The sequence below is a fragment of the Physcomitrium patens genome, chromosome 8 (genome assembly GCF_059467195.1).
Source record: "Physcomitrium patens ecotype Gransden chromosome 8, ASM5946719v1, whole genome shotgun sequence".
Lineage (NCBI taxonomy): Eukaryota > Viridiplantae > Streptophyta > Bryopsida > Funariales > Funariaceae > Physcomitrium > Physcomitrium patens.
The window spans coordinates 10,422,564-10,436,566 of record NC_143417.1 but is presented as its reverse complement, the minus strand read 5'-3'; the positions used below and the strand labels follow the sequence as shown (position 1 = coordinate 10,436,566).

Here is a 14,003-nt window from a genome sequence, read left to right as displayed (position 1 = left end):
TCTTAGAATAAATAAAATTTTATGTTATATTTTGACATAATTCAAGAACTCAATTCAACATTGGTGTGAAAAGTAATTTTTAAAATTTGAAATTAACTTGCAATTATTATTGTCACGGACATACATATAATTACCTATATGAATAGATAAAAGTATGTAAAAGTAGATAAAAGTAGGTTAATTGTGTAATATCTTCTAGAGAAGCTTCTTAGAAGCTTCATAGACGCTGCTTTGACTTTATAGGAGTCTATAGTTGACTTTTAGGTTAGAAACTTGGTCAACAAGTTAGCCATGTGCCACACATGTTGGAAGCTTAAAGAACAAGCTAACTACGTGGTCCATCCATAGAAAACTTGCCTTGCAAGCAAAGGCATGTGGCCTAGAAAGTCAACATATATTGGAGGTCTTATAGAACATCGCCACGTGGCTTCTAGTTAGATAGTATATATAGAGGCAAGAGTGAAGCCCTCTTCACTCTTGTCAACTCCTTTCTTGCTTCTAGTCTAAGTTTCAAGGGTCTCTAGTTTTCTTGTATTTTGGCAATAGCCATTCCAGTTTCTTTCTTAATATACATATTTCTATTTTGTCCTATTTCTTTTTGAGAAAAGTCTCACTTACTCTTTAGCTTTCATCGAGTTCTTGTCCTTGACAGATTGACAAGAGTACACTTACAATATCAGAGCTTTGTCTTTTCTTGATTAAGAGTGGATTACCCCTTTTTCTTGATAAGACATAAGCGCATTAGAAGTTGCGGATTACCCTCTTTTAAACTGATATTGTTCTTAGTATTTTCTTTGTTATCAATTCCTCTCTTCTATTTGTTTTGAGCGTTATTAGACATCTTCTCTTTTCTAAGTGCTACTATGGCAGAGCTTGTTGAAATGAAGAGTGCAATGGCACAGATGCAAGAGCAATTGAGGGAGTTAATGCTTGCGATGCATCAACTCAATTTACCACCACAAGGAGCAACAAGAATGGTAGGAAGTGAAGATATAGAGATGATTGGGGCTGCTTCAACATCTACACCAAACCATGTCCCTTCTCCCAGAATGGAACACCCTTCGAGTGTTAGAGAACCGAGAGTTGCCTTGCCCGAGAAGTTTGATGGTACCAGATCCAAGTTTCGAGGATTCATCAATCAGGTCCAACTAGTAATTGAACTTCAACCCCAGAGCTATCCAACTCCAGGGTCACAAGTTAGATTCATTGGTACACTCCTTTCAGGTTCAGCATTGTCATGGTTTTCATCTTTTCTTGAACGACGAGATCCAATATTGGATAATCTGGAGGCTTTTTTGGCGGAGTTTCGATCCATGTTTGGAGAACATGATGCAATTCGTGTTGCAACCAACAAGATCCGTATTTTGCGACAAGGCAATCGATCAGTAACATTATATGCTTCGCAATTTCGACAACTTGCAACTGATATCAAGTGGGATGATGCCGCACTTGTGAGTCAATTTCTCTACGGATTACAATATGAGGTAAAGAAATTGATGCTTAATTTACCTGATCCTCAAACATTGAGTCAAGCAATTGACTTTGCTGTGAAGTGCGACAATCGACTTTTTGAATTTCGATCCGAGAGTCGTACAAGTGGGCCTCAACGTTACTACAATTCAATGGCAACACCGACGTCTCCTCAACACATACCTTCGGAAGTAGAGGATATGCAAATTGATGCGGTACGTTTCAAACCTCTTACTGAGCAAGAAAAGTCTCGTCGTCGACAAGGAGGATTGTGCTTATATTGTGGAGAACCTAAGCACACTGCTCAACATTGTCCAAAGAAGCGACGTAACTACAAAATGAGGAGTACGACTGTGAAAGAAGACAGTATGTCGGAAAACGAGTACGTCCAGCTACAATAGGGACCGTGCGGCTGGAATCTTGTACAACTTCTAATGAAGGTCCTATCCTCTCCTCAGAACCATCTCCTTGTTTTATAATAGATGTGCGTTTAGGACCTAATAATTACAAAGCCTCTGCCTTGATAGATTCAGGAGCCTCAGCTTGTTTTTTAGATGAAGAATTTGCTAGATGTCATAGAATATCATTAATACAAAAAACTAAACCTGTACACGTAGAAGTTATAGATGGTCGTCCGTTGTCTTCTGGAGATGTAACTCACGAAACACTTCCTGTAGATGTAGTAATAAATGGTCATAGTAGTTGCGTAATTTTTAATATAATTAGATCTCCCTCTAATCCAGTAATTTTAGGCTTATCATGGTTAGAAAAGTATAATCCTCGAATAGATTGGATTTCTCGTAAACTTGATTTTCCTCGGAGCATTAGTAACAGTTCTATTAATCAAGTAAAAAACCATGAGTCTAGTATAGAAAAACCCGCACTTATAGGTGCAAAAGCGTTTATACACGCAGCAAAAGAAGGATCAACTTTTGCTATTTATGCTGCACCTATTTCTGAAAGCGTAAAGACTTCAAGTGGCATTCCAAGTCAATATCAGGATTATCAAGACGTTTTTGAGAAAAAGAATGCAGATATTCTTCCTGAGCATCGCCCATACGATTGTTCAATCGATCTCAAGGAAGGAACTCAGCCACCATTTGGACCAATTTACAGTTTATCGCAAGATGAGTTGGCTGAACTCAAGACATATATTGACGAGAATTTAGCGAAGAATTTCATACGTCATTCAAAATCTCCAGCAGGAGCTCCAATTTTATTCGTAAAGAAAAAAGATGGATCTTTACGAATGTGTGTTGACTATCGAGGACTCAACAAGATCACAATCAAGAACAGGTATCCATTACCTTTGATATCAGGACTCCTTGACCAGTTAAATCAAGCTAAGATCTATACAAAAATAGATCTAAGAGGAGCATATAATCTAGTACGGATCAAAGAAGGAGATGAATGGAAGACTGCGTTTCGAACCAGGTACGGACACTTTGAATACAATGTCATGCCTTTTGGACTCACGAATGCACCAGCTGCTTTTCAACATCTCATGAATGATGTATTTCGTGAATTCTTAGACAATTTTGTCGTCTGCTATCTAGACGATATCCTGATCTATTCCAAGAACGTTGAAGAACATGAAATACATGTTCGTCAAGTATTACAAAAACTTAGAGATGCAGGATTGTACGCCAAGATGGAAAAGTGTGTATTTCACACTACTCAAGTTGACTTTTTAGGATACATCATTTCAAATGATGGTCTCATGATGGATTCTAAGAAAGTCCAAACAATCATGGATTGGAAGATTCCAAAGACTGTAAGAGATGTCCAATGTTTCTTGGGATTTGCCAATTACTATCGGATCTTCATCAAAGACTTCTCACGAGTTGCAGCTCCACTTACACGCTTGACTAGTAAAGATAAATTTCAATGGAATCAAGAAGCGGAAGCAGCATTTGAAGCCTTGAAGACATCGTTTGTCTCTGCACCAGTCTTATATCGTGTTGACTTTTCCAAGGTATTTTTTATGGAAACAGACGCATCGGATTTTGCCTTGGGTGCAGTTTTATCACAAATGGGAACAGATGACAAACTTCATCCGATAGCTTTTCATTCAAGAAAATTCTCAGCAGCCGAGATCAATTATGAGATCCACGATAAAGAACTTCTTGCGATCGTGGATTCCTTTCAAGAATGGCGTCATTATCTAGAAGGCGCTTCTAGTCCAGTCACTGTGTATACAGATCACAAGAACCTCGAGTATTTCATGTCAGCACGCGTGTTGAATCGTCGTCAAGCTCGTTGGAGTATGTCTTTGTCAAGATTCGACTTCATTATCACTTATCGGCCAGGAAAACAACAAGGTTTGTCCGATGCCCTGTCTAGACGTTCTTATTTTGCACCAAAAGAAGGAGATGCAGCTTTTGAGCAACAAAGAACGGTCCTCTTGAAACCGGAGCAATTTCATCTCCGAGCAGTGAAATCAACATTGACTGTTGATTCAACTTTTCTCAAGCAAATCCAGTCCAGTATGTCCTCAGACCCTCTTGTTCATGATATCGAGAATAATTCTTCCAAGTCTCATGATTCTTCTAAGTTCGAGTTCAAGAATAATCTATTATATTTTGAAGGACGCCTATATGTTCCAGAAGGAAAAGCACGTTTGCGTGTTCTTCAAGCACGTCATGACTTTCCAGCAGCAGGGCACTTTGGATATAATAAGACTCTGGAACTCATATCAAGAGATTTTTGGTGGCCACAAATGTGGAAGTCAGTCAAAGACTTTGTACAATCATGTGATATTTGTTCAAGATCAAAAATTCCTCGACATCGACCTTACGGACTTCTTCAGCCATTACCTATACCAGAACAACCATGGTCTTCTGTTTCTATGGATTTCATCACAGATCTTCCAAACTCAAGATCTTATGATTCTATATTTGTGATAGTAGATCGTTTCACCAAGATGGCACATTTTATGCCATGTACAAAATCTATCACAGGTGAAGAAACAGCTAAGCTTTTCATTGATAATATCTATCGCTATCATGGATTACCTAAAGATATCATATCGGATAGGGGAACTCAATTTGTGTCGAGATTCTGGAGGACTCTTTTCAAGATTTTAAAAGTGGACATAAAGCTATCTTCAGCTTTCCATCCTCAAACTGATGGACAAACAGAGCGCGTAAACCAAGTCTTGGAACAGTATTTAAGGTGTACCATCAACTACCAACAAGATGATTGGACAAACCTTCTGCCATTGGCAGAGTTTGCTTATAATAATACGGTACATTCCTCCACGCAACAAACACCTTTCTTTGCCAATTATGGCTATCATCCACGACTTGATACTTTTGATTTTTCAAAAGTTGATAATCCTGCAGCAGAAGATATGGCAAATCGGTTGTCAGAGTTACATGCAATAATGAAGGCGCAGTTGAAGAAAGCTCAAGAACGACAAAAGATAAATGCAGATGTATATCGTAAAGAGCAACCACAACTCAACGTGGGTGATAAGGTATGGCTACTTCGTCGCAATATCAAGACCACTCGACCTTGTGACAAATTGGACTATCGTAGGCTTGGCCCCTTTTCTGTTTCTGAACAGATCAACCCAGTTGCATATCGGTTACATCTACCGGAGTCAATGAAGATCCATCCTGTATTCCACGTGTCTCTTCTTGAACCATATAAGACAGTGGATATACAAGGAAGAAGACAAATGCCACCGCCTCCTATAGAAGTAGATAATAATGAAGAATTTGAGGTGGAAGAGATATTAGACTCAAGGCGGTGCCGAAATAAGCTAGAATATCTTGTTCATTGGCGCGGATATGATATTAGTGAGCGCACATGGGAGCCATCCAGGAATCTAGCAAATGCATCAGCTAAAGTCAAAGTTTTTCATCAACGACATCCATCAAAACCAAGATGAAAACCTCTCTTATAAAAGAGACAAGATTGAGGCAAGATAACATTCAAATTCCTATCCTTGTTTGTAACTTCTTTGCATTTGTGACGCTAATTAGATGGAGAGCCAACAACCAGCGGATTCAACTCAAGAACCTTCGTTTGTTGACTTACCGGATGAGACATTACGATTGTCACAACCTTCAAGACGACGCAACCGAGATGAAGATCCTCAAGAACGACATGTTCTTCCTCGAATAGATGGTGAGATACAACGCGTTTGGTATCACGACCTTGGAAGAGATTCTCGATGTTTGGTGATATTATTGGAGATAGAAACGACTCCTGATGGTGTTTCAAATGTATTATTTGAAGGAAGTTATGAAGGCCTCAACAGTGATCAAATAACAGGGTGGTCTTCTCGCCCTGGAATGGGACACTATCGATGGCTAAGAGGACCCATCAACTATCTTCGAAGAGAACAAAGATCAGAGTATGTAGCAAATACAATTCGCCGCATATTAGATTTTCTCAATATATAATCACCGCTCCTCGTGGAACTCGTCCCTAGAAGGGGGGGTAATGTCACGGACATACATATAATTACCTATATGAATAGATAAAAGTATGTAAAAGTAGATAAAAGTAGGTTAATTGTGTAATATCTTCTAGAGAAGCTTCTTAGAAGCTTCATAGACGCTGCTTTGACTTTATAGGAGTCTATAGTTGACTTTTAGGTTAGAAACTTGGTCAACAAGTTAGCCATGTGCCACACATGTTGGAAGCTTAAAGAACAAGCTAACTACGTGGTCCATCCATAGAAAACTTGCCTTGCAAGCAAAGGCATGTGGCCTAGAAAGTCAACATATATTGGAGGTCTTATAGAACATCGCCACGTGGCTTCTAGTTAGATAGTATATATAGAGGCAAGAGTGAAGCCCTCTTCACTCTTGTCAACTCCTTTCTTGCTTCTAGTCTAAGTTTCAAGGGTCTCTAGTTTTCTTGTATTTTGGCAATAGCCATTCCAGTTTCTTTCTTAATATACATATTTCTATTTTGTCCTATTTCTTTTTGAGAAAAGTCTCACTTACTCTTTAGCTTTCATCGAGTTCTTGTCCTTGACAATTATACATTTTGAAAAGTCATAGAAATATTTTAAAAGTTATCCAACTTTAATCTTATGAATATGTTATCATCAAAAATGTGTAATTTTCACTCATGTGTTTCAATGTTTTATATTTATCCAATTAATTGGGATTATTTCTATAGCATCAACTTATTATTACACATCAATTATATTATTGAATAAAATATTGTTTCCAATTTTTTGTTGTCAATACAATTTTGCTATTGCAACAATAACTTGCCACATATTTGATATATTTATTTAGTTTTTTTAATTATAATTATTTTATTTTTGTTGATACTTTAAATATTATTTATTAATATTAGTCAAAATAAATAAATAAAATTTATTAATGATATTAATAAAAGATGTGGATGGTATGTAGTGGATTGCAAGTTGTAGTGGCAACAACATAAATTATGGTAGCATTAGCAATATTTTAGATAGATATATATATATATATATATATATATATATATATGCTAAACTTGTTGTAACTTTATTTAAGTACCAAATATTAATCTACTAGAGTTACATTTAAATTTATCTAAATATTTTTGATAATCTTAAAAGAAATTTTTAAATATATTGTGAATTATTATTATTTTTTTTTTGAAATATTTACATATCAAATACTAAATTATTAGAATGTAATGTTTAAAGGTAATTAACTTTATCAATATATATAAATATATATATATATATATATTAAAAAATACAAATTTAAAGAACCTAAAATTTCATATCATCAAAGTTTCAAAAATTGTTTCAGTTTAGATTGAAATGTATACACAAATATATATATATATATATATATATATATATATATATATATGATCATTTTTACATAAATTTGTCACCATGCTTCTTAAATTTATATTAGAATATAAAAAATAATATAATTAGTTAAAAATTATACAATCTATGTAAAAATACCATAATTGATGGAATAACAAAAACCATATATAATTGCAATGAAGTCAAGAAAATCATAAAATTTTAATTACGTAATTAAAATATTAACTACATAATTAAGTCAAGAAATCAAGTTTAAATTTTAACTTGATTTCTTGACTAATTGAATATGAATAATTATATTTTAATTAATAATTAAAGTTTAATTATATAATTAAGTCAAGAAAATTGCAAAATTAAATATGAATAATTATAGTTTATTTTTTATTTTTATTTTTTTATATTTATAGTGATATCTCACCTATTTTACAGCCTCAATAGATGGAAATTTCATAAAGTGTTCACAATTATTTATTTATTTATCTAGAATCATCTTAATTTTATGTATTATATCTCTATGATTTATTTATATGAAATCATAGAGTTACACCTCTATAATTTATTGAATCAATCCAAACTTCCTCAATAATTGTAGCTATGAAGGGCGTAACAAACTACAAGAAGGATATGAAACAATAACACAAGTAAAGAAACAATGGCCCACAAAGGATTTATAAGCAAAGTTTCAATAAGATCTTGATGGAAAAATAAAGGACTTGCAGGATTTTTTGATTGGAATTGGAAAGCTTAGGCAACTAAAGAGCTATTGAGTTTGAATTAATGATCATGAGGGTCATTCAAGCACCAAGTAAGATTTGTTGATATGGTTTCTATTCTCATGGCACATTGCCAAGTCTCCAAGTTGACCAATGAGATTTGTTAATGTTGTTCTCAACAAAGAATTGGAAACTTGAAGCTTGCCTTTCCATTGGACTTGTCTCTTTATTTATTGTTGGCACTAATGCAACACAAAGACAAGCTTCAAGTTTCAATGTAAAAAAAGAGCCAATGTAAAAAAAAAAGGGCTTATTGTTGGCACTAATGCAACCTTGCACTGCTTAAATCACTAAATTAAAAATTCATTCTTGACTTAATTTATGAAATTTTATTTATTTATTATTATTAACCAATATATATATATATATATATATATATATATATTTTATAATCTTGGTTCTAACTAATATTATCTACCAAGCAAGAAAGGAATATTAATTAAAAAATATTAATTAGGCAAGATGCCATTGTATATGATATTGAATGTAATATCAAACTTGTTAGCATATTGTTTGAGCTTACCAACTACAGGGTAGAATATTATATGACGTTGCTTCAATATGGTTTGCATGGCTTATGTTGAGCTGGCAGTGTAAAAACCCTCTTCACACTGCGGGCTATGGATATTTCTTGTTGCCGGACTCCTTGCTTTGCAAACCTCATCTACCGCCGAAATTTTACGGAAGCTTGGTGAATTAGGGTTTCGATTTTGTGCGATGGCGATGATATCGCTACGACGGACCTGAATGTCGAGACGGCAGGCGAGTTGGTTTCGGAGTGGGCCTGTTTGGTAGTTGCATTGGGAATTATCTGTCGGGAAACCTGGGTGACGACGGCACTATGCCATTACAGACAGTGGATCGAAATCGAACCACATGCAGTAACGAGTCCTTCGAATTAGTTTCTGCGAGCAGCGCTTCTAATCACCATGAAATCATTTGTGTGCAATTCAATTATTTGGAAGCGGATGAAGTACAGGGAGGAAGATTACTGGTAGTTGATTTCGAGGGGTAAGCCGGACTTGCCGCTGTAGGTGCCCTTTCAATTTCTATTCCGGCATGCAGTCTTATTAGCTTGAGCGGTGGACTTCGCTGCATCGATGTCTCGCCTCCGTCATAAAAATAAAAATAAAAACGTACAGAGATTGATGGAACCTTGGAAACTGGATCTCTATGCCAGGCAATCAATCAACACACGCTCTTGAACACATCCAAAGTGGAACTATCAATGCTGCGGTTGGGGGTTTTGTTTCGATTCGCCAAAGAATTCCAACTCCGGCCAGCTAAATCAAGAGAATAAGTGACACACGATGTACATTTTGCTGATGTCCTGCTGGTGATTAAAGCTTTATTCAGATAGCACAAAAAGTTACCTTCGCCTTCCACTCCAAGAAATTACGAGACATGATTATTCTCTCTCTTTTTTCTTTTTTCTTTTTACTTTTAGAGCACATCTGCCAATGCAAGGATTTGGTTGCGCAAGGTCTATGATGCGAACAGCATAAGGTACACAAACAGCACGACCACAAGAATTATCTGAGCAAACGCTAGGAAACGTGCAAGAGCATGAGATTGACCCAGTCAGGATCTAGGGTCACAAGGCACTTGCTAGATCGTTGACAAGGGTCATAGTCTACGTGCGGAGGAGTTCGTAAACAGGGACCATGTTGCATTTCTAGACGACTTGGTCCATATCATCGTTAATTAGTTTCTGCATTTCCTGCGCACAATTCCTCCACAAACAGACGCAGTCCTTCGTTTGAATGCTTATTACATTTAGCGAGGTTTCGGTGAACATACGGCAACGCTTCAAGCTTGTAAGCATTAAAGGCTCTCCTCATTGACTTAAGATTCTGAAACTCAATGTCATGTATCGTGAAGCAGATCATAGGGTAGAAAGTTGCTGCAGGTCATATTGAAACCGAACTATGACTACAAACTTTGAACACCGACTTGAAAGTGATAGAGAATGACAATTGAGGAGAGACCTCAACTCGGTTTGGTCCACAATATGTGCAGATTATGCAATTTCAACAATATACAACAGAGCGTTTGCTCACTTCAGTGAACAAAAAAGATTTACATATCTTGCGAACGATGACCAAAATCTTTGTTCTTGAGCCACTCCGTTCACTATTTTCAACTAGATGAATGAACCTTCAGTGCCCTCCCAAATCAAAATACAAGATCTTCCCTTTAAAGTAAACATGTCGAAGATGCGTATGGTTTCGAGTAATGAAGTGAGCTAACTCTAAAAGATATATATATATATATATATATATATATATATATATATGCATTCTACATTCAGTGCTATAACACAAAGTCATTTGAGCAGTACTATTTAAGGAAACCGTCAACTTCATCCTCTTCATCTTGCCCATGATCAGTGACTTGCTTAATTCGCTTGCCTTCTCTCGGTCCAGTTCGGCCACGCTTCTGCTTTCCGCTGCAGAACGATGAAAAAACGATTGTAAGGACATGAAAACCAACATAGTTCAAAGTGAACCTGTGGTGAAAACACAAGTATCTGCTGCAGAACCAAGACTAGATGACCAACTGATAAGGGTGATTTGGCAAGCAATGCAAAGTATTCATGCGAACCACAAGAAAAATCTACAAAATGCTCTCCCACTAGGTTTAAAAACGTGAACACGGAGGTACTTCCACAAAGCTATTTCAAACTATTTAAAGCGATATGCACTTACGGTCCATTTACAAATAACCCGTTTGACTTGCTGCGCCCAGGACCGCCGCTGTCGAGCTTTCCATCTACAAAGACATGTGATATCAAAGATAAAACGAGGAACAATTGATGCATCTGTCTAGGTAGTCATCCTAGACATTCACACCAACTGAAAGACGAGTCAGGACCAAGTTCTGATAGTATACCTGCATCACGCCCTCCTCCAGATAACTCCTCCACCTAGATCATAAGAAAACCAAAAGCAGGTTAAAAACCAAAATGTGACACTGGGCTTCTGACACTTTCCAGTAGAGGTGTAATGAACCGCATAGAACTGCAGGAGACAGTAATCTAATCCACATCGTAAGACTAAAAATAGTCAGTTTCTTTTCCAGCTCAACACTACCTGCCATCCACAACATAGACAGAGGTGGAAGAGAGTATGTCGGTTAGCAAAACTAACAAACTCTGAAAAAGATTGCAGGATTTAAAAATATTGCACAACTAGCACACAAAATATATTTGCGTCAACAGTTCTACTTGTCTTTCAAAACACAACTGATTAATTAACAAAAGATTTGAAGTAATTACCACCGGCGAAGTCACGGACGATAGAGAGAAAAGGCGATCTTCAGGTTGAAATTTTCGCGGCCGTTTCAGGCTTACAAACAATATGTGCGGAACCGAGAGGCTTATGTCAGCTATGATCCATCATCACCGAACTGAGGACTGTTAAAAATACAGACTTTATGAAAAACAACCACTATGACCCGTGATCACAAACCTACCGGAGACGATAAGTAGGGATGAGTTCATACCGTACAAAAGTGGTTAAATTAAAGAGACATGAGAAGCATAGAGTACGACACTCCCAATCTCTTCAAATGAAAAATCGACTAATCCTAACTTTTGCAAATCAGTAGATGTAGCTTGAAATTCTCGACAAGTTACTGTTCAAAGCATTGTCGAGTTTCACACCTCTAACAGATCACAATTATCTAGAGTGCTACACGTAACATCCAGAGAATCCACTTACTTGCCAGACCCTTTCATAGATGAAAGAAAACCCTCGAAGCCTTTCAGCACATTGCCGCATTGGCTCGAATCGTGCAGGTATGTGGTCTCCAAATCGTACAACTACAAATCACAAGTAAAATTCATCTGTATTGTCAATCATCGTCCAACTATTAATTACAAGTCAAGTTAATCAACGAGCGTAATAAAGGTAACGCAGGTCGTGTCACTGCACATATGAGACACATGCAGTGCCCAACGCTCTCTGCATAAACAGATGAAATGAACCACTCTCAATCACTGGTTCGCAAAAATAAGAGCTGCAATCCTCCACATGAGCACTAGACATACATATTTCAAGCACAGCATGTGCGAAGGTGACAAACCCCATACCTGCTTTTCAACCGTGCGAAGCTCTTCCTGAAGCTGCTCCTTTCGTTGATTGAGGAGACTTAGGGTATGGTGCGGATTGCTCATCACGCGTTGCCCTGACATGATTCTGGGCTCAATGGAAACGGCTCTTCGAGTCTTTTCCGTCTGCGGAATGCAACCCTCAAGATTCGAGAAAAAACGTGCAGGAATTTCGATTGGGAACAGAAACGGAGACAGGAGACGAAGCGACCCAGATGCAAGATTAGGGATCCAGGAAGAGAACGTGGTTAAGACTCGAACTAAAAACGACGCGAACAAATTCGATCCCGTATGAACGCGGATATTGTGAAGCAACTCACGAGACCTTGCAGCCTTCACTAACTAGTAAATTAATTAATTTTAACTCAACATGGAACGGTAAAAAGTGGGCAAATTTCATGTTTTCTTGCTTATCCGGATGTGAATGAGCAAGTTAGTCTCTATTTAAATTTTTCATCCTTCATTTAATTATTATTTTTTGCAATCATTGATGTTATTATTATTCACACCACAACCATTTTTAGGTTAACAAACAATTATTGGGTCCATGTATATTATATATATATATATATATATATATGTATAGGGGAATGTTGAATAGATCCAGGTTTTCACTAAATTGACCTACCCTTGATGATGAATGCGGTTGGTTTTCATTGGTTTTGGATCCAATAGTGGAGAAATGAACCTAGATGTTTTTTCTTTTATTACTATTATGATGGTTAGGATGGGTGGGTCGATTTAGTAAATGCCTGGATAAATTTAAAAATTCCCTATATATATATATATATATATATAAGTATGATGTTGAGTATCTATTGATATTGATTAATTGATGTGTATTTATCTACTACTTTCTAACATAACATCAAAATACTTTAAAATGTATCAAAATTATTTCTTTATGATTGATTCCGTGAATACTATATATAATAAGCACTGAAAAAAATTAGGAAGACATTAGAAGTTGATGGTTGGCATATTACACATTGACGAATCGTTTCGTCTCCTGTCTCCGTTTAATTGAAAACATTTAATTGAAAACACATAACAAATAAAAAATAAAAAATAAAAACACCTATTTTCTTGCAATATGAAGATATCATGAGCCTAATAATAATAAAAAAGTAATCTACATCAACTGTTCAGCCATTTTTTAATCAAACACCATGGATTTAGTATTATCCACGTCATTACAATTATACAATGTTCACTACTAATGAAATGGTCAACTTTGTTCTTATTTAATCACCATTCAATATTTAAATACCCTTTATTATACACAGTATTATCATTATCATTATTACTGTGGGTTCATTTTGGTTCATTATTTACACAATGTTCATTTCCATATTTTACGTTTAAATATATATATTTTTTTACGTGTGTAGAATATAGAACGTTGAAATCTGGTTGTGCTTTTTTGTCATTCGAAGATGCTATATATATATACATATATATTTTCGTGAGGATTATTTTTATTATTACTTGCCATTTATCCTCTATGCATATTCTTAATGTCTCTTAATCCATGCCTACACAACCAACTGACCATAGAAGCCACGTAGAAGCTTCTTTCAAAGCCCCATGCTTGGAGAGATGAAGTTCGTTCGTTCTTTCGCATTTTCATTCATTATAGGGGAACAGGGGAACATGGTCTTCGCCTCACCAGTGTGTTGTAAACCCTAACCCTACCGCAGAAGAACTCGTCTCTTCCGCAAAATATATATATATATGCACAGGCTTACTAGTCTACTTCATCTGTGTCATTGAGGAACCTGAGTTGTTGCTGCATTCTCTTTTCACGAATGGTCGTAGTGATGGTTGTCTAGTAGTCTTCAGCTTCGTCGAGGCC

At 36.3% G+C, this 14,003-nt stretch overlaps 1 protein-coding gene across 1 annotated transcript; it reads right to left on the bottom strand.

The window, feature by feature from the left end:
• Positions 1–10,035: 10,035 nt before the first annotated feature.
• Positions 10,036–12,361, bottom strand: LOC112285530 (uncharacterized). The gene is made up of 6 exons (XM_024526437.3): positions 12,131–12,361; positions 11,760–11,860; positions 11,315–11,384; positions 10,930–10,963; positions 10,746–10,809; positions 10,036–10,486 (listed from the first exon to the last, which is right to left on the bottom strand). Exons 1-6 carry the CDS (start codon positions 12,230–12,232, stop codon positions 10,378–10,380), a joined length of 480 nt encoding a protein of 159 aa, XP_024382205.2. The 5' UTR covers positions 12,233–12,361; the 3' UTR covers positions 10,036–10,377.
• Between the last annotated feature and the right edge of the window lie 1,642 nt (positions 12,362–14,003).